A 20001-nucleotide genomic window follows, 5' to 3' on the forward strand; every position below is an offset into this window, starting at 1 on the left:
CATCCATAGCAGTCCTTCTGCCAGAAATATTCGTTTTTATCCTGATCTATCTTGCCCCTACAATCTCCAACAAACAACCTGGTTAACAACCACTCCAAGCATCAGTACTTACTAGAAGTCTCACCTGGCCAGTTAAGAGCAGTTTGTTTTTAGGCCCATTATAATCTAAATAAACTCTCATCAAGTCTTCAACAAATTTTTCCATTTACCACTAAACCATTAGCACACTGAGTTCAAAAACCATGACTTCATTTTAAAATTCACAGTTACAGCATATAGTACAGACTCAACAGATGTTGAGTGCTTATAAATTATAAAAAGCAGTTCTTTTTTATTGAAGTCAATAATTCCTTTCTAATGCAATATGAATGATTTTTCTCCTGAAAATAATATACTTTATAGGCACATTATAACAAAACTATCATTTGGTTGATAGTTATATTTATTAATAAACTGAGATAGTTGTAAATGTGCCTATAAATATATAAAAATATATTAATATATATTTGTGATTATATATACATGTACTCATATATACATACACAGATACATTTAATGAGGGTTTTTTTTAAGGTCCCCAGCATTTCAGAAAATTCAAAGATATCCACAGCTTTAGTTTCTAACTTACAAATTAAACATATACATAAAGAGCCATTAGTTATCTACTATTCACACTAGGAGTACTTCCTATTCGTACTACCAAGAAAGCAGTTGCTACTGAAACTATCAACACAAACATATATAAATTTTTGCTGTGAATAACCATCACCTCACAGGCACTGCTCTAAATACTATTTTCTTCTACACAACTCATAGAACTTGTTATCCCTGAATAGTATCACAAATACTAGCTATACTCGAAGCACTCAAGTACCTACATTTGTAGTGTCTAATGGATTTCCCAATTGTGGTAAAGAAAATCAAGGACTCTCTGGCCACTAAGTCTCCAGTGGTGGAAAATACACTCAAAGCATTCGAAATTAAACTCTGAAACCTAATTAAACAAGGTAAGTGACAATAAAAATCTATCTACAATTCAGTATCATTGTGCCTTTGGCTGATTGGCTATCACTTATATCAGCATATTTTTTTTTTTTTTTTTTGAGATGGAGTCTCACTCTGTCTCCCAGGTTGGAGTGCAGTGGTGCGATCTCGGCTCACTGCAACCTCTGCCTCCCTGGGTTCAAGTGATTCTCCTGCCTCAGCATCCCGAGTAGCTGGGACTACAGGTGTGCACCACCACACCTAGCTAATTTTTAAAAATATTTTTAGTAGAGATGGGTTTTCACCATGTTGGCCAGGCTGGTCTTGAACTCCTGACTTCAAGTAATCCACCTGCCTCAGCCTCTCAAAGTGCTGGGATTACAGGCGTGAGCCACCGCGCCTGGCCAATATCAGCATTTTATAGAAGAGAAACAACAAATTCCACACTTTCAATTTGCAATCATTTGAAACATAAGTCATTAGCTTACGTAAATATTTGTTATGCATGCAGCAATTATTTTTTACCACAAATAGTCACTTCTCATAAAGTGACTTGTACATCATGAAATGACTTGTACATCTTATAATCTTTCAAAAGAAAATGAACTTCTAAAATGTTCCCAAGCCTCTAAATGTCATATATGTTGAAAGAAAGAAATGAAATGAAATGAAGTAAAATAAACCTAGATAGCTTAAAAAGTCATCAAAAGGTATAAATCACAATATTCAAGTTAGTAGCTTAAATACCTCATATTTGAAACTGGATCTTGTGAAACTGAATCAACTGTTGGAACTGAGGGCAATTTTGCATTAGATGATCTACTGCCTATAAAAGAAAAATAACCATCTATAGGAATTTTCTGCTTTTAGATATGAAGATTTAAATAAAAAGAATGTCATTATACCAGTCAATAAAAGCATTATAACGTATTTTTATGTCCATTACTATTTGGATAACATTAAAATCTAACAATTAACAACTAAATCCTTTCATATACAAACCTCAGCTACAAGCTCAATTATCATGCCAGAGCAATCTTTCTATCTATGAGCTGAAGAAGAAAGAGAAAAGTAAATTCTGACTCCCTAAATAAGGTTCACAATTCCTTCTACTCAACACCAAGTGTCAACAGAAAGTTACAAGTAAAAGCATTTTCTTAATATAGCAAAAACACAGAAACAGCTACATTCCAAATTTAGCTTTAAACTTCCATTACCATGAAAACTATCCTTATTCAGTTATCAAATCACTACTAAAGGACTAAATTGCAGCAATAAATGTAATCAGAGTTAGAAGCCTAGACCTCTGAGAATCTGTAATCTTGTATCACAACTATTATCAGTTATTTTCCCATTATGCCCCAAATACAAAAACACTATGCTTTAAAGAGAATAAAGGCCCTCTTTCCCAAAGACTGTTGAATCTTTCAGTCCAAAAATGATTAGAAGCACATCAAGGAAAGCATCTGCATCAGGCTGGAGGTTGTGTTGGCCCAGAGAAAATTAGTGGAGCCAGTGTGAGGAGGGAATTCAAGGAAAAGAGAAAACTGAGAATTGTAGAATTCATATCTATATGAATTCATGGTTCCAATAAAGAGATGGAAATAATATGTGAATGACGGTATATATTTTTATAGACTTTTATATACAAACATACACACACACAAACACACACACCGCCTCTAGCTCTGTCCACTAAGAGGACACGGAAGCAGCAGCATCTTAACATTTGGTGTCCAGATCTTGGTTTCTAAATACTATACTCCACTAAAAGAAAGAAATGGCTGATTCGAGATCTGTGGAAGAAAAGCACAAAATGAGTTTGAAACATCTAGTTATGCTTGAAGGGGCTCCCACTGATCAAATACCATTGTACTCCATCCTGGGTAAGAAAGTGAGACTCTGTCTCAAAAAAAAAAGAATTGCCATTTTTGGCCAGGTGCAGTGGGTCACGCCAGTAATCCCAACACTTTGGGAGGCCAAGACAGGAGGACTGCTTGAGCTCAGGAGTTCAAGATTAGCCTGTGAAACATAGCAAGGCCCTGTCTCTACTAAAAATACAACAAAGTGGCCAGGCATGGTTGTGTGTGCCTGTGATCCCATACATACAATACAATACAATACAACACAGTACAGTACAGTACAGTACAATACAATACTTCCCTCTGCTTCACACCACTCCCAGAACTTCCTGAAGCTCACTTCAATTGTATCTAGGCATTCTGATTCAACGTGCTCTTTTTGGTAAGGCAAATAAAGTTAATTCTGGATATAGATAAGCATAGCCAGGACCTAATCAGAGGTTTTGTGGATATAACTGATTAAAAAACAGCAAGGATCTGAGGCAATTTTGAGCTTTCCTGAAACATGCTTGGTTTTTAGGCAGTACTTGATCAATAACCCTCAGTTCTGATTACCAAGTCTCAGTCAAATCTAAGGATCCAAAAATCTACACAATTTGACCCCCCAACAAGCTTGGTTCCTTTTGGAAAGCGGGCAATGCAGCAATCTTCCACAATTAACCTCTGGATAACTACTGAGCACACCTCTTAGAGTGAGCACATATCTAGTACAAAATGAACTTAACTGTAGTTAATCTTTCTTTTCCACAACATATTTCCTTTCCCATTCCCTTGATAATCAAAGTTGACTTTTCTTTATACTAGAAGTTTTGTATTGCTTACAGTCCTGCCTTCCTGACCATCCTGCTCAACTGAGATCTAACTGTAACTAAAAACTCTAACCAAGTGACTGGTGGTCAGGAAGCATAGGATTCGTTTAAAAATGAAGCTAAAGCACACACTTCATCATGCTGACAATTATTTTTTATTTTTCTTCTTTTGAGAGAGGGTCTTGCTCTCTCATCCAGGCTGGAGTGCAGTGGTGTGATCAGAGCTCACTGCAGCCTTGAACTCCTGGACTCAAGCCGTCTTCCTGCCTCAGCCTCCCAAGTAGCTGGGAATATAGGTGCATGCCACCACACCTGGCTATTTTCTATTTTTTTTTGTAGAGACAGGGTCTCATCATGTTGCCCAGGCTGGTCTCGAACTCTTGGTCTCAAGCAATCCTTCGGCCTTGGCCTCCCAAAGTGCCAGGGTTATAGGTGTGAGCCACCATGCCCAGCCCATTGTGACAATTTTTAAAAGCATAAATATCAACTCACATTTCATCATAAAAATATTGCTATTTTTGTATTTTTCACAATAAAATTTCAAATTAGAGGGCAAGACCAGGGAAGTTCAAAAACATTTTTTCACCCTTTGGTATCCGGCACTCCTAAGAGTCAGGTCCAATCCTAAAATCATATACAACACTCAGTAAAGTACTTCACAGACCCAATGGCTTTATTACACTCAGTAAATGACACCTGCAATTTTCTAAGTTCTTGACAACCATAGGGTCATTGAATCACAGTGGGTCATTGACTGTTACCAGTGATTAATTAAATATTTGTTTTCTTAATTGGTGATAGTTTTTGAAGACCATTTTTATTGCAACGTATCAGACATTTTCTCTATTAGGATTATTGATGGATTTTCTTGAGCTTTTCTGAAGCTAATACAAAGGAACACATAAGGTCCCATTTACTTAAAAACAGAAATGGAAAAAATAAATCCCTCCCCAAAAAACGTATGTATGAGACTTTAGGGGGAAAAAAAAAAAAAAAAAAAAAAAAAGAGTGTGTATGAGGCTTTAGGCAAAATTAGCCTTTACTGTGTTAACTGGTTTATTGGGTTTTTTGTTTTTTGTTTTTTGTTTTAAGAGATGAGGTCTTGCTCTGTTGCCCAGGCTGGAGTGTACTGGTGTGATCACAGCTCACCGCAGCCCTGAGTTCCCGGACTCAAGTGATCCTCCTGCCTCAGCCTTCTGAGTACCACCACGTTCAGCTAATTTTTTAATTTCTTGTAGAGGTAAGGTCTCACTTTGTTGTCCAGGCTAGTCTTGAACTCCTGGCTTCAGGTGATTCTTCCACCCCAGCCTCTCAAAGTGCTGGGACTACAGGTGTAAATCACCACACCCTGCCCACTGTGCTAAATGATACTAATTTTAATGAGAAATGCGTATTAGAAATGTGAAAAAGAAAAGCAACATTGTTGCTTCTAAATAAAGCAGTGACAAAAATTATTTCCTCATACTACCCTAGAAGTAATGCCAATTTTCAATTCTAAAAGAGAATATAGCAGAAAGAGATTTTTTACAAAGTGTCTTAAGTCATAAGAAGACACTTTACCAACAAGGATAATAAATTAACCAGCAATAGTTATAAGAAAAAAATCACATGAAAGAATAAACTAAATACATCAGTAATTTCACACTAGGTTGTCCTCCATTCCTGCTGTGGAAAAAATGTAATATCCAAACACATTCTGTATTTTTTCAACTCAGATAAAAATATAAACTTCCAATCAATTTGTTTTAAATTATCATTAAATATTTCCAACAAATGATCACAAATACATAAATGCAGAAGCTACCTCCAACATGTGGAATGATACTCACTTATCTTTTCCTTATCCTAGCGCTGATAAACTGGCTCCTTCAAACTGACAGTTTTCCAGACATTCAAAAGAACAAAAAGGAAAATGCAAATATATCATCTGTCTAGCATCTATCTGGGGAGTAGGCAATTGTTTATTTAAGGTCCCTGCAGGTCTAAATAACTAATGTCCCTTGCAATAAAGAATAATTAAAACAAATGCCAATTTTTAACCCCTAAACACTTTAGCACTGCATTTCTCTCTCTTTTCTGAACCAGTTAATTCAGCCAGGGATAGTCTGTATGTCCAGTAAAAACTAATTAAATAAATCCTATTGAATGAATAAAAATAAGCCTATTGGCCTAAATCTTACACAAAGCAAAGATGGTTATGACTCAAATATTTCCCTAGTATTAAAAAAGTACTAATTAATAATGTATACGGCTCTGATAAACATACTAATATTCTAGTAAGTGGTAGAATTACTAAATTTTGCAAAATAGCAAACACCAGGCATATACATTAGTGAACAGTATACTTAGTTCCTTTACTGAGCTAGTTTCAATTTTGATTTATTCATTTATGCTTTGCAGTATAGAGAAACAGCATATTGGAAAAAAAGTAATGATATTTTAACATACAAGAAGGGATATGGGTGAAGGTGGAAGGATGAAGCCAGGATTTCAAGGCTTGTCTGGGCAATAGAACAAGACCCTGTCTCTACAAAAACTTTAAAATTAGCCAGGAATGGTGACACACACCTGTAGTTCTGGCTACTTGGCAAGCTGAAGCAAGAGGATCACTCAAGCCCAGGAGTTCAAGGCTGCAGTGAGCTATGATTGTGCCACCGCACTCCAGCCTGGGAAACAAAGAAAGACCCTGTCTCAGTTAAAAAAAAAAAAAAAAAAAAAGAAAGAAAGAAAGAAAGAGAGAGACAGAGAGAGAGAGAGAGAAAGAAAGAGAAAGAAAAGAAAAGAAAAAAGAAAAGAGAAAGGATACTGTATTCTAGGTAATCAAATCTTTGCTGGTGACTATAAAATTTCCAGATTTTGATATATTTACTAAAATCACTTTCACTTTTATTTTCTTTGAAAATATGCATATACAAAGGATATGCCTCATCCTCTGATGAATATCTTTTAATACTTATTAATTAGAAAATACAATTGTTGCTCTTAGACTAGTCCTTTTGGTTGATAAAATGCTGCATAAGCTAAGGTATACTATTCAAATTAAAATTTGAAATTTGAAATTTGTACACCAAAAAAGCTTTGTATGTTAATTATAGTCTTAATAATGTATACTATTTCAAAATGCAAATTCTCAATTTTCATGGGTTATAAAATTATTTCAGTGATAATATTTTCATATAAAAAGCTTTGACCTCATATAAAGCTGGCAAGTTTTAACTCTGTTTCTGTGATTAGTATCTATCTAGTATTAGTTTCTCTTTAATTGTACCACATGTAAAATGTGTCTCATTTTGATATCAAAATTTCCAAATATCCACAAATGGGAATTTCCTTGAAGATATCATGTGAATATGTAACAGAAAATACGAATGTCACAGCAGAAACTTCCTATGTTCTACCAAGTAAATTTTTTGCCCAACTGTAGGATGATGTAAGTGTTCTGAGCACATTTAAGATAGGGTAGATTAAGCTATGCTGTTTGGTAAGTTAGGTGCATTAAATGCATTTTCAATTTTCAATATTTTCAATTTACAATGGTTTATCATGATGTAACCCCACCATAAGTCAAGGAGCATCTATATTCTAAGTCACAAATGCATTCAACACAAAGCCTATTTTATAAGAAGGTATTAGATATATCACATAATTTACTAAATATTGTATTGAAAGTGAAAAATAGAATGGTCATACAGATACTTGAGGTACAGTTTTTACTGAATGCGTATTGCTTTCACACCATTATAAAGTCAAAAAATTGTTAAGATGGTACCATCTATATATTTATCTACTTATTTTAATGGCAAATAACTTAAATCAAGAGACTCACCAAAAAGAAAACAAAAATTTATCAGTTAAAAAAATATTGACAAGGGAGAGAGAACTATTTGGGGGGTTGGGGTGGATTCCACGTGAAAATGAGTACTTAACAAGTACAAGGGCAAGTATAGTAGGCAAAAGCATGTAAAGTGGGGCAGCAGAAGAGTAAGAAGCAGGACAACCAAAAACACTAGATTAGGTTAGATTTTTCTTATCAAGGCAGTAATGTTTATGGCATCAATTAATGGAATAAAATAGAAGCAATACACTGAATAGGAGAACCCATATGACAGTAACAGGAGCACAGTGAAAGAGGAAAAAGAAGAGTCAGATGTGGAAACCAAAACAAATGGTAAACAGAAAGACCATCATCACAAGGAAGACTTTAAATAACTGAAAAAGGAATAACTATATTTTTTAAAATGGGGGGGGCTAAGGAGGGGAAAAACAGTTTAAAATTCTAGCTCAAGATGGAAAAAAGAAATTGTAACTATCTGAGAAACTCCATCACAAATTATACAAAATTTAAACAATAGAAAAATAAGATACATTATGAGCTGGATCAATGGTACAGGGTTTTGTAGATTTTGCCAATAAATATAACAGTCTTCAAGATAGCAAATTGTTTTGTAATTCTGCATACAGTTTTTCAAAGTGAATATTTTAAATTACAATGAATTTACTGGAAAAAATACAATGGCTTCAGAGAGAAATGTATAATACTGTTACCTGTAAAATATTACCCATATGTTTCAGCTGTTTCTTATCTCTTCTGAAAACTCCATGACTTAAATTTTAAAGAATAGACTTCAAAGCAGAGTCCTATTTACTCTGTTCCCTAAACTGAAACTAGAGAGCAGTATGAGAAAATATTTTACTCAATGTACTTTGAATTTCTGAAATTACATTTGATTTTGGATGTTACTGAAAAATTTACTATAACTGAATTTAAAAGACAGCATGTAAATCATTTCATAGATATTAATAACTATTCCACTTTTCACAAAAGGGACTACTCTAGAAAAACCAGAGTTGAGTCTTCTTTTTAAAGGACTTTGGATGGGGGTGGAGAAGCAGAAATGTGCATACCCAGCTCTAAATGAATTACCAAATTATTTCTTCTCCAAAGGAAAAAAAAAAAGAGGCATCCGAGTATAATGGAACAATAAAGATGAAAAATTTGCTAGAGTTTCATGCCCATTTTCCTTTGTAATTCTCACTGGGCCAGGAGAAACCGCGAGGGAGAGAATGACAGGGTATTTGAGAATTCTCTGTACTTTAAACTCAATTTTCCTGTAAACTTAAAACTCATCTAAAAAATAAAGTCTATTAATTTTTGAAAAAAATTATAAAATAAAAAGCAAGGCAAGAAAACTCTGTTACCACTGCAGCTTTTGGTTTCAAAGTAGAAAAAAATTTCTAATCACTATTTTTCCTAAGAATAAAAATAATAAAAGACTATTAATTAAATTTTAGAAATACCACCTAAAGTAAATTTCAAAAATCAAAATTGCTAGTAGCCCAACTTCCCGGAGATCCAAATGACTTCATAATACATTTTCTTGCTTTTACCATGTAAAGAAGGTAGATAAGACACTTGGTTGTAATTATATGGTACGTAAAGAATTGCATATAACTTTCTTTTACTTAACCTACTGGAACATTTTTCTCTTATCACTAAATACTATAAAATTTGTAAAAAATTAAACAGGTTTAAAACTTCTGATAAAATATACTTTTGTTAACACAAGTACAACAACAAATAAGAGAAAAGACAAAAGAAATAAACATAGTATTTGTTTCTAGGATACATGATTACATAGTACACATCAAGGAAAAAAAGTTCCCAGCTACTGGCCAGTAGCAACATCAAGTTTGGAACGAAACTTTCCAAGATGTGCCAATTTGCCAAATAAAGTAAAATTCTGCCAGTTTGCGGAATAGAAGGTAAACCCTGGCCTGAGATATCCCAAAAGAAGTAACAGCATTATTTCTGATCTCAATATAATCCCCCAGGCCATTCCTTCAAAATTCCTTTATTTTTCATCAATCTCAACCTAGAATCACAGGATGAGTGTTTTGGTGGGTGCAATATCTTGTTATTAACTTTAAGAAACAGCAAAATACCCAGAAGAAAACCACTGATATAGTAACATCCCCTTTGTTATACTTGGTCATTTTAATACTACACATTCTTCAAGTTTACCCAGTATCACCACTAAGCTTCCCATCAACGTATAGGATCTTGCATCCATATATATGCTTTTATACATGGAAATAATTTTTTATCCATATATATGCTTTTAAACATGGAAAGAATGTAGAAGGAGAGATGGACAAAAATAAAATTGCTATAGGAGGAACTGAACCAGTAAGACCATTGTTAGAATGATGCTACACTTCAGACCAGCATTCCTTTCCAAGTCTCTAATTCAAAAAAAAAATGCCAAAAAAAATCAAAGTATTGGATACTATATAAATATTTGACAACCAGTAACCATGTTAAAAGATTACATGTCAACAAGACTTTCTTATTTAGGCCACTATTTATATACATCTTCTTAAGTGCCGGGAAAGAAAATAAAGGAAAAAAGTATTTTTATGAATCTTATCATTCATCCATGCACTCATCTACCCAACTAGCAGCATCTAATCTACCACACACTACTACGTTTGAGTGGAGAAAATACCGAAATCCTTGACTTAATTTCTTTTAATTTTATTCAAATTTATTCAGAAAAGTAGTAAACAATCAACAGTATAAAAGCACAACGGTTTCTAATGTGCCCCCAAATTTTAAGTTACTCAAAAATCCTAAGCTTTGCTAAAATGAGATCTAAAAACATTTTTGTTGAAATCACTGATAACTAACTCACCTGGTGATTCTCCTCCCATATCTGAGGCTTGGGCTGAATCTACTGAAGAAACCACACTGACAGTATTGGTAGGTATGCTTGTATTAAGTGTGGAAGGTGAGACTGCTGACTTTTTTGCTGCAACAATGACACTTCTGTAATAAAAAAAAAAGTAAACAGACTGAAAGATACAAATTGATCTCTTGAATTAATTACATGAATTTCAAAACAGAAACTAGGTAGCTAACTTATTTTTCTAATTTTCTTTCTTATTTCTATTTGATGTACAATTTAGACTTTTCACCCAACATGAAATCTCTTCAATACTGTCCATATTTATCTGCATTTCACTATGAAAATATAAGAATCTATTTAACATTTAAGCTTATATTTACCACATAGTATTTTTAAAACTTAGGATCATCTTTAATTATCTAACAAATAAAATATAACCAAAAGTATTAAAGCAGAAAATTCAACGTTCTCACAAGAATTGTAAAGCACTGCTAATCTGAAATAATAAAACCTTAGAAATCTTGTAAGTTTAAAAAAAAAGTAGATATAAGCAATTTACTAACATGTATACAACCCAGTTTTTCATTTTTAAACCCCAAAGACTATATTTTTGATAATACATAAAAAAGTAATGCATAGGAATAAAAACCATATGCAAAAATATCAAATAATCAAAGTTCTTTATCTTGTATATTATTCAAACATAGGTATTTATGATATACTAATTTCAATTAAAATGTAATACTTTATACCAAACAGTAACTAAAAGACCTTGTTAGGCATAACTTAAAAGGCATTTTTAATTGAAGTTGGCTCCATAAACATGCAAAAACTCAGTTAATGAGGTAAAGAGGACAGCTGATATATAATGCACCCCCACAGCAGTGCTTACTTTAATTACCTGGTGTTAACCATAAGCCTAAAGTCTTCAACATTCAATTTATTTAATCACATCTTTTGGTGACAGTACTATAACAGCAAGCTTCAAGTATTCCCTTAATAGCTTTAAAGTATTCAGCTTCTAAACAAAGTAACTTAGGTACTTGATCCCTATACATGCATTCAAAAGTGAAAATTATGTAATTCCAGTATTTTAATAATACATTTTTGTAGTTATTTTTAAAAACACACACACAAAGCAAAATAGGTTTCGTTTTACTTCAGTGCCTATCATGTGAGGGCAAACACTGTTGCCAATTAAATCAAGTTCTCTTGTGCTAGGCATGGCTTATTCAATGTACTTGAGGGTAGCTGGTGTCACATCATTATAAGGGTGACTGCCAATGTTAACTATACGCTAAAAAATAGAAGCAACAGCCACCTGAGCCCCCAATCCAAAATGGTATGCTTAAATCATGGCAGCTTATATCAGATGAAGATTATTTACTTAAGGGGGAGTAGATATGACCTGTGTGTGCGTGTGTGTGTGCGCGCACGAACATGTGTATGTACGTGTGTTAGTGGTACCTTCAAAAACAATGCAAAATGTAATTTGTGTATTTCCTACTGGAGGGAGAAATTTAAAACCCATTGCTTAAGAAAATCACTGTCTTCTAGCAATGTTTTTGCAGGGGAGGGTGGAGAAATATGAAGAATTTATTTTCACATTTGTTCACAAAAGAAAGAACCAGCAAGATCTAGTTTACTCATACAATAAGTAAGGACTGAATGGAGCAATAGAAAAGAATACTTAGAAAAGTGCAATTGCTTTTTCTATAATCACAATGTAAGATATATACCTATCTATGCTATGACTCAACAATTCCACTTCTAGGAATTCCCTCAAGAAAGCTTATGTCCACAAAATATGTATACAATAATGTTCATACAGGCTTTATTTATAATAGGCAAAAACTGGAAATAGCCCAAATGTCCTTTATGCAGATACAGAAAATTTTTAATGGTGCTATGCTTCTAGAATAGAATATTATTCATCAATAAAAGGTAACAAACTACTGATGAATGAAATGAAAAGGTAACAAACAACATGGATGAATCTCAAAAGCACTACGTTGAATGAAGTCTTATACTAAGGAGTATATACTTTATGGGTTTTTTTTTAACATGCACGTCCAGAACAGGCAAAACTAATTTATGGTAGAAAAAAAAAATCAGAATTAATAATTGCCTCTGGGGGATAGGAATAGGAACTGGCTGGGAAAGAGAACTTTCAAGACCAATGATATCACGATGGGGACTTGAGGTTACACAAGTGTATAAATTTGTCAAAACTCATCAAATGGTACACTTAAGACTTGTGTCTTTCATTGTATGTAAATTTTAGCTAAAAAAAAAAAACTGTATTGATCTCCAGTTAGAGAGCTGCGTGCTGGCTGAAATATTTAAGAGTGAAGTGAACTGATGTCTACAACTTCGAAGTACATTACAAAAATAAGATTGATTGATGGATACACGGTGAAGCAAACAGAGCTAAAAGCTAATTGTTGAATCTCAGTGATGGGTCTACAGGTGTTCACTGTACAATTCTTTCAACTTTTCTGTATGTCTGAACATTTTCATAATAAAACACTGGAAAACTGATAAGAGAACAGAATTTACTACAGCTGTTCCAAATATGCACAATCCCTATTTATTCAAGATGACATGGCTAATTAAACACAACAAAAGAACCAAACTTCATTTCTAATCCTTTAGCCTCTTGCTGTTGTTTCAGTCACAAATAAGGTCTTATTCTTTTATTCAGTTCAGTAAATATTTATTGTCCAAGATCTTTCACCTATTGTCAGGAATGATAGATCAGAAGTACGGCTTTCTACATGAATTTACATTTTACATGTTCCTCACACATTTCTTCAACAAGCTCTTACGATTGCTAGGCATGTTGTGTCATTTCACAACTCCAACCCTTTGTATATATGCCTCCTCTGCCAAGATGCTTTCTTCTTAATCCTGCTTGATTGTTAGGTAATATAAAATTATAAATTCTAATAGCAGCTAAGATAAATGAAGCACTGACAATATGCCAAGAATTATTATTCAATTCTCGAAACAATCCTAAGGTACGTATTAATTCAATTTTTAGAAATTTTAAATATAAACCTCAGAAAGGTAAAGTAATAACCAAAGTAAATGGTAGAACTACCATGCAAATCTAGGTTTATCTAACACCAGAGCCTCGAATTTGAACTGCTTCCCCATGTTGACCTTTCTTAAAACTTTAGAGATATAATTCACATACCATTTAATTCACTAAAAATATACAATTAAGAGACTTTCAGTATGCTCCCAAAGTTGTATATTTATCACCACAATCATATTAACATTTAAACATAATTTTAGAATCATCTATAAGCAACACTAATAAAGATCTCTAACATATAAAATTATTTATGTACTACCATAAAATCACAAAAATATATCTGCTCATAAATTTTAAAGAGCTGCATTCTTTCATATAGCTACATAATTAGTACATAATAGAGAAATAAAATCAATTTCCAAATTTGCTGATTGATTCAAATCAATTCTAAGGAATTAACATAATATTGCTTCAGCTTAAGGCTATACAAAAACAAAGAAAAATCAAAGTTACAATGATCCCATTAAAAGGACATTAAGCAGTAGGTAGATTTTGAAATATTTTCATTGTCTTTACCAATCATTTTCATTATTATTATAAAGTTTCAGTGTAAAAGACTAAAATCTTCAACAGAGATCTTTAACCTATCGTGTTTATCTTGTTAAATATAAGTATAAATCTAAATTAGTAAAGCATGTTCTACAGTTTACAAAAATAATCTAGAATTTTAAACTTACCAATAGTTAAGATTGATCATGCAAAAACTAAGCATTTAATATTATCTTTTTATACAATGCATTGGAAAACACAGAGGAAAATGCAACATGCATTTGACAAAACTGAGACTTTACATGATAGGCAATGTGCTAGGGATATTTCTGGCATCTTTCTCAGGCTACAGCTTAAGTTTCTATTTAAGAAACAAATTGAAATCTTTTTTAATGTTTAAGAACAATTTTTGGAATTTTTTATATCTACATCAATTTTAGCAGAAAGTGCTTCAAACTTTTTAGCGTAAGGAATTTGAAAGATAGATAACCAATTATGCAAGCTATCCCAAATTGTCAATTATAAACCAAATATTAAAGAGATAAAAATTGTTATTATCATTTTTTTCTTTATGAACTCACTATGAATACTTAATATTTGTGGGGCACTGTGCTTAAGAACATACACAAATTATCATATTTAATTTATGACAACCCTTGAGGTTAGTAGTACATACTACTATGCTAATTTTACAAATGAGAAAGAAGTAATTTTCCTAAAGTCCCACACAGAACAAATGAAAATACTGTTGCTGGATTTTTTTTTTTTCCCCTGAACAAGGGATACTCATTTCAAAGTTTCTTTTAATTTACTGGCAATAGGCAAATAGCAACAATGCCTTCCAGATCAATAAAGTTGAGAAGTTCCATTTCAGTATTATATCCGTTTCAAATATCACAAACCCTCACACAAATGTTATTTTATTTAACATGCAAATAGTTCACTAAAGGAAAAAAGAGCATTTCAGCCTACCACTTTAGTCCCTAAGGATCCAGTTGAAAAGCCAAACCAGTCCTTGAACTTTATCAAGATAAATCCCTGGCATTCACTAATCATCAGAGAGGATCTTCAAATTAGATAAGAGCAAGAATTTTGGCATGGGAATGAACACAAACACCTTTGCATTCACAAAGGCCCACAACCTGGCAGCCTTTCAGCAAGGTTTTATTCATGCAGCTGTTACTCTAAACTTTCCAGCTATTCCTTGGAAGTTGATAATACTTAAGATATGAGGAGAGTTGTGATTTCTGACATAGCATTCCTGAGATAAATACATGATCAGAGGGATGCTTTGAAATTCCCAAAGATATTCCACTAGCCCATGGCAGCATGAAAGTTTTTAAAAAGGGGTCTCTAACTAAGAAAAAAAAGGGGGTAAAAAACAGAGCAGTTTCCTTGCCATCAGAGACTGTTAAATGAATACCAGACATGTTAAATTCTACAGAACATCCTGGAAAATGCTACCATCAAAATTATCTGTTGTTTTCTATTTCAATAAACCCCTTAAAATGTATTACACCTAAGTATGATTTCCTAAATATGTTCATGATCTACTCACTGCAGACATCAGTAAGGCACAAATTTAATTTCTACACTATTTAAAAGAGAAATAAATGCTAAAATATATAAAATTTTGATCATTAGTAAACAATGTAACTATATTAACATATATTAAATTTAGAAGTATAGCCTCACATATTTTTGAGTACTCAATCTAACACTAACAAATCTAAATAAATTATAAAAATTGAGAATAGACAGGGCACAGTGGCTCACGCCTGGAATCCCAATGCTTTGGGAGGACAATGCGGCAGGATCGCTTGAGGCCAGGAGTTCAGGACCAGCCGGGGCAATAGAGCAACACCTCATCTCTACAAAAAACTTTTTAAATAGCTGGACATGTTGGTCCCAGCTACTCAGGGGACTGAGGAAGAACGATCCCTTGATCCCATGAGTTTGAGGCTGCAGTGAGCTCCAGCCTGGGTGGCAGAGCAAGACACTGTCTCAAAAATAAAATAAACAAAAACTGAGGCCAGGTGCAGTGGCTCATGCCTGTAATCCCAACACTTTGGATCACTTGAGGCCAGGAGTTTGAGACCAGCCTGGCCAACATGACGACACCTCGTCTCTACTAAAAATACAAAGACTAGCTGGGCATGATGACACACACCAGTAATCACAGCTACTCTGGAGGCTGAGGCATAAGAATCGCTTAAACCTGGGAGGTGAGGTTGCAGTGAGCCAAGATCACACCACTGTACTTCAGCCTGAGTGACAAAGTGAGACCATCTCAAAAAAATAAATAAATAAAAAAGAATCGCAAATTCTAAATTATACCAGACACGGCTTTTTTCATTTAAAAATATATATCTTCAATATCATTTTATACAGTGTTCTGTCTTTTACTCTTTAATGACTGCATACTATTTACTATGTTTTTTAAAAATAATACATGTAACCAATCATTTATAGATTGGCAGTTATAAAAACCAACTTTCCACTGTTACAAAACAATTTTGCTATAAAATGCAGCAAGGTAAATCATTCAAAAGAGACAGGTCGGTGGAGCCAAGATGGCCGAATAGGAACAGCTCCGGTCTCCAGCTCCCAGCCCCAGCGACACCGAAGACGGGTGATTTCTGCATTTCTGCTTGAGGTACCGGTTTCATCTCACTAGGGAGTGCCTAACAGTGGGTGCAGGACAGTCGGTGAAGCGCACTGTGCGCGAACCGAAGCAGGGCGAGGCATTGCCTCACTCGGGAAGCGCACGGGGTCAGGGAGTTCCCTTTCCCAGTCAAAGAAAGGGGAAACAGACGGCACCTGGAATATCGGGTCAGTCCCACCCCAATACTGCGCTTTTCCAACGGGCCTGGAAAACGGCACACTAGGAGATTGTGTCCCGCACCTGGCTCGGAGGGTCCTGTGCCCACGGAGTCTCGCTGATTGCTAGCACAGCAGTCTGAGATCAAGCTACAAGGCAGCAGCGAGGCTGGGGGAGGGGCGCCTGCCATTGCCCAGGCTTGCTTAGGTAAACAAAGCAGCCAGGAAGCTCGAACTGGCTGGAGCCCACCACAGCTCAAGGAGGCCTGCCTGCCTCTGTAGGCTCCACCTCTGGGGGCAGGGCACAGACAAACAAAAACTCAGCAAGAACCTCCACAGACTTAAAGGTCCCTGTCTGACTGACAGCTTTGAAGAGAGTAGTGGTTCTCCCAGCACGCAGCTGGAGATCTGAGAACGGACAGACTGCCTCCTAAAGTGGGTCCCTCACCCCTGAGCAGCCTAACTGGGAGGCACACCCCCAGTAGGGACAGACTGACACCTCATTCAACCGGGTACTCCTCTGAGACAAAACTTTCAGATGAACTATCAGACAGCTGAATTTGTGGTCTCACGAAAATCCGCTGTTCTGCAGCCACCGCTGCTGACACCCAGCCAAACAGGGTCTGGAGTGGACCTCTAGTAAACTCCAACGGACCTGCAGCTGAGGGTCCTGTCTGGTAGAAGGAAAACTAACAAACAGAAAGGACATCCACACCAAAAACTCACCTGTACATCACCATCATCGAAGACAAAAAGTAGATAAAACCACAAAGATGGGGAAAAAACAGAGCAGAAAAACTGGAAACTCTAAAAAACAGAGCACCTCTCCTCCTCCAAAGGAACGCAGTTCCTCACCAGCAACGGAACAAAGCTGGATGGAGGATGACTTTGATGAGTTGAGAGAAGAAGGCTTCAGACGATCAAACTACTCTGAGCTACGAGAGGAAATTCAAAACAATAGCAAAGAAGTTAAAAACTTTGAAAAAATATTAGAAGAATGGATAACTAGAATAACCAATGGAGAGAAGGGCTTAAAGGAGCTGATGGAGCTGAAAGGCAAGTTTCGAGAACTATGCGAAGATTGCAGAAGCCTCAGTAGCAGATGCGATCAACTGGAAGAAAGGGTATCGCTGATGGAAGATGAAATGAATGAAATGAAGTGAGAAGGGAAGTTTAGAGAAAAAAGAATAAAAAGAAATGAACAAAGCCTCCAAGAAATTTGGGACTATGTGAAAAGACCAAACCTACGTCTGATTGGTGTACCTGAAAATGATGGGGAGAATGGAACCAAGTTGGAAAACACTCTGCAAGATATTATCCAGGAGAACTTCCCCAATCTAGCAAGGCAGGCCAGCATTCAGATTCAGGAAATACAGAGAACGCCACAAAGATACTCCTCGAGAAGGGCAACTCCAAGACACATAATTGTCAGATTCACCAAAGTTGAAATGAAGGAAAAAATGTTAAGGGCAGCCAGAGAGAAAGGTCGGGTTACCCACAAAGGGAAGCCCATCAGACTAACAGCTGATCTCTCAGCAGAAACTCTACAAGCCAGAAGAGAGTGGTGGCCGATATTCAACATTCTTAAAGAAAAGAATTTTCAACCCAGAATTTGCTATCCCGCCAAACTAAGCTTCATAAGTGAAGGAGAAATAAAATACTTTACAGACAAGCAAACGCTGAGTGATTTTGTCACCACCAGGCCTGCCCTAAAAGAGCTCCTGAAGGAAGCACTAAACATGGAAAGGAACAACCGGTACCAGCCACTGCAAAAACATGCCAAATTGTAAAGACCAGCGAGGCTAGGAAGAAACAATAGCAACTAACGAGCAAAATAACCAACTAACATCATAATGACAGGATCAGATTCACACATAACAATATTAACGTTAAATGTAAATGGGCTAAATGCTCCAATCAAAAGACACAGACTGGCAAACTGGATAAGGAGTCAGGACCCATCAGTGTGCTGTATTCAGGAAACCCATCTCACGTGCAGAGACACACATAGGCTCAAAATAAAGGGATGGAGGAAGATCTATCAAGCAACTGGAAAACAAAAAAAGGCAGGGGTTGCAATCTTAGTCTCTGATAAAATAGACTTTAAACCAACAAAGATCAAAAGAGACAAAGAAGGCCATTACATAATGGTAAAGGGATCAATTCAACAAGAAGAGCTAACTATCCTAAATATATATGCACCCAACACAGGAGCACCCAGATTCATAAAGCAAGTCCTGAGTGACCTACAAAGGGACTTAAACTCCCACACAATAATAATGGGAGATTTTAACACCCCACTGTCAGCATTAGACAGATCAACGAGACAGAAAGTTAATAAGGATATCCAGGAATTGAACTCAGCTCTACATAAAGTGGACCTAATAGACATCTACAGAACTCTCCACCCCAAGTCAACAGAATATACATTTTTTTCAGCACCACACCACACCTATTCCAAAATTGACCACATAGTTGGAAGTAAAGCTCTCCTCAGCAAATGTAAAAGAACAGAAATTATAACAAACTGTCTCTCAGACCACAGTGCAATCAAACTAGAACTCAGGATTAAGAAACTCACTCAAAACCGCTCAACTACATGGAAACTGAACAACCTGCTCCTGAATGACTATTGGGTACATAATGAAATGAAGGCAGAAATAAAGATGTTCTTTGAAACCAACGAGAACAAAGACACAACATACCAGAATCTCTGGGACACATTCAAAGCAGTGTGTAGAGGGAAATTTATAGCACTAAATGCCCACAAGAGAAAGCAGGAAAGATCCAAAATTGACACCCTAACATCACAATTAAAAGAACTAGAAAAGCAAGAGCAAACACATTCAAAAGCTAGCAGAAGGCTAGAAATAACTAAAATCAGAGCAGAACTGAAGGAAATAGAGACACAAAAAACCCTTCAAAAAATTAATGAATCCAGGAGCTGGTTTTTTGAAAAGATCAACAAAATTGATGGACCGCTAGCAAGACTAATAAAGAAGAAAAGAGAGAAGAATCAAATAGATGCAATAAAAAACGAAAAAGGGGATATCACCACCGATCCCACAGAAATACAATCTACCATCAGAGAATACTACAAACACCTCTATGCAAATAAACTAGAAAATCTAGAAGAAATGGATAAATTCCTCGACAAATACACCCTCCCAAGACTAAACCAGGAAGAAGTTGAATCTCTGAATAGACCAATAACAGGTTCTGAAATTGTGGCAATAATCAATAGCTTACCA

General features: G+C 35.3%; 1 protein-coding gene across 4 annotated transcripts in view; it reads right to left on the bottom strand.

Moving 5' to 3' along the window:
- Positions 1–20001, bottom strand: part of LRBA (LPS responsive beige-like anchor protein) — a 793918-nt gene that overhangs the window by 576217 nt on the left and 197700 nt on the right. For all 4 annotated transcript variants that reach the window (XM_032148169.2, XM_032148179.2, XM_032148174.2 and 1 more), the window contains 2 exons: positions 10348–10481; positions 1732–1810 (listed from right to left, as the gene is read on the bottom strand). In XM_032148169.2, the coding sequence (XP_032004060.1) occupies positions 1732–1810; positions 10348–10481 (213 nt within the window). The remainder of the gene's footprint in view (positions 1–1731; positions 1811–10347; positions 10482–20001) is intronic.

The sequence above is a fragment of the Hylobates moloch genome, unplaced genomic scaffold (assembly GCF_009828535.3).
Source record: "Hylobates moloch isolate HMO894 unplaced genomic scaffold, HMol_V3 SCAFFOLD_3, whole genome shotgun sequence".
Taxonomy (NCBI): Eukaryota; Metazoa; Chordata; class Mammalia; order Primates; family Hylobatidae; genus Hylobates; species Hylobates moloch.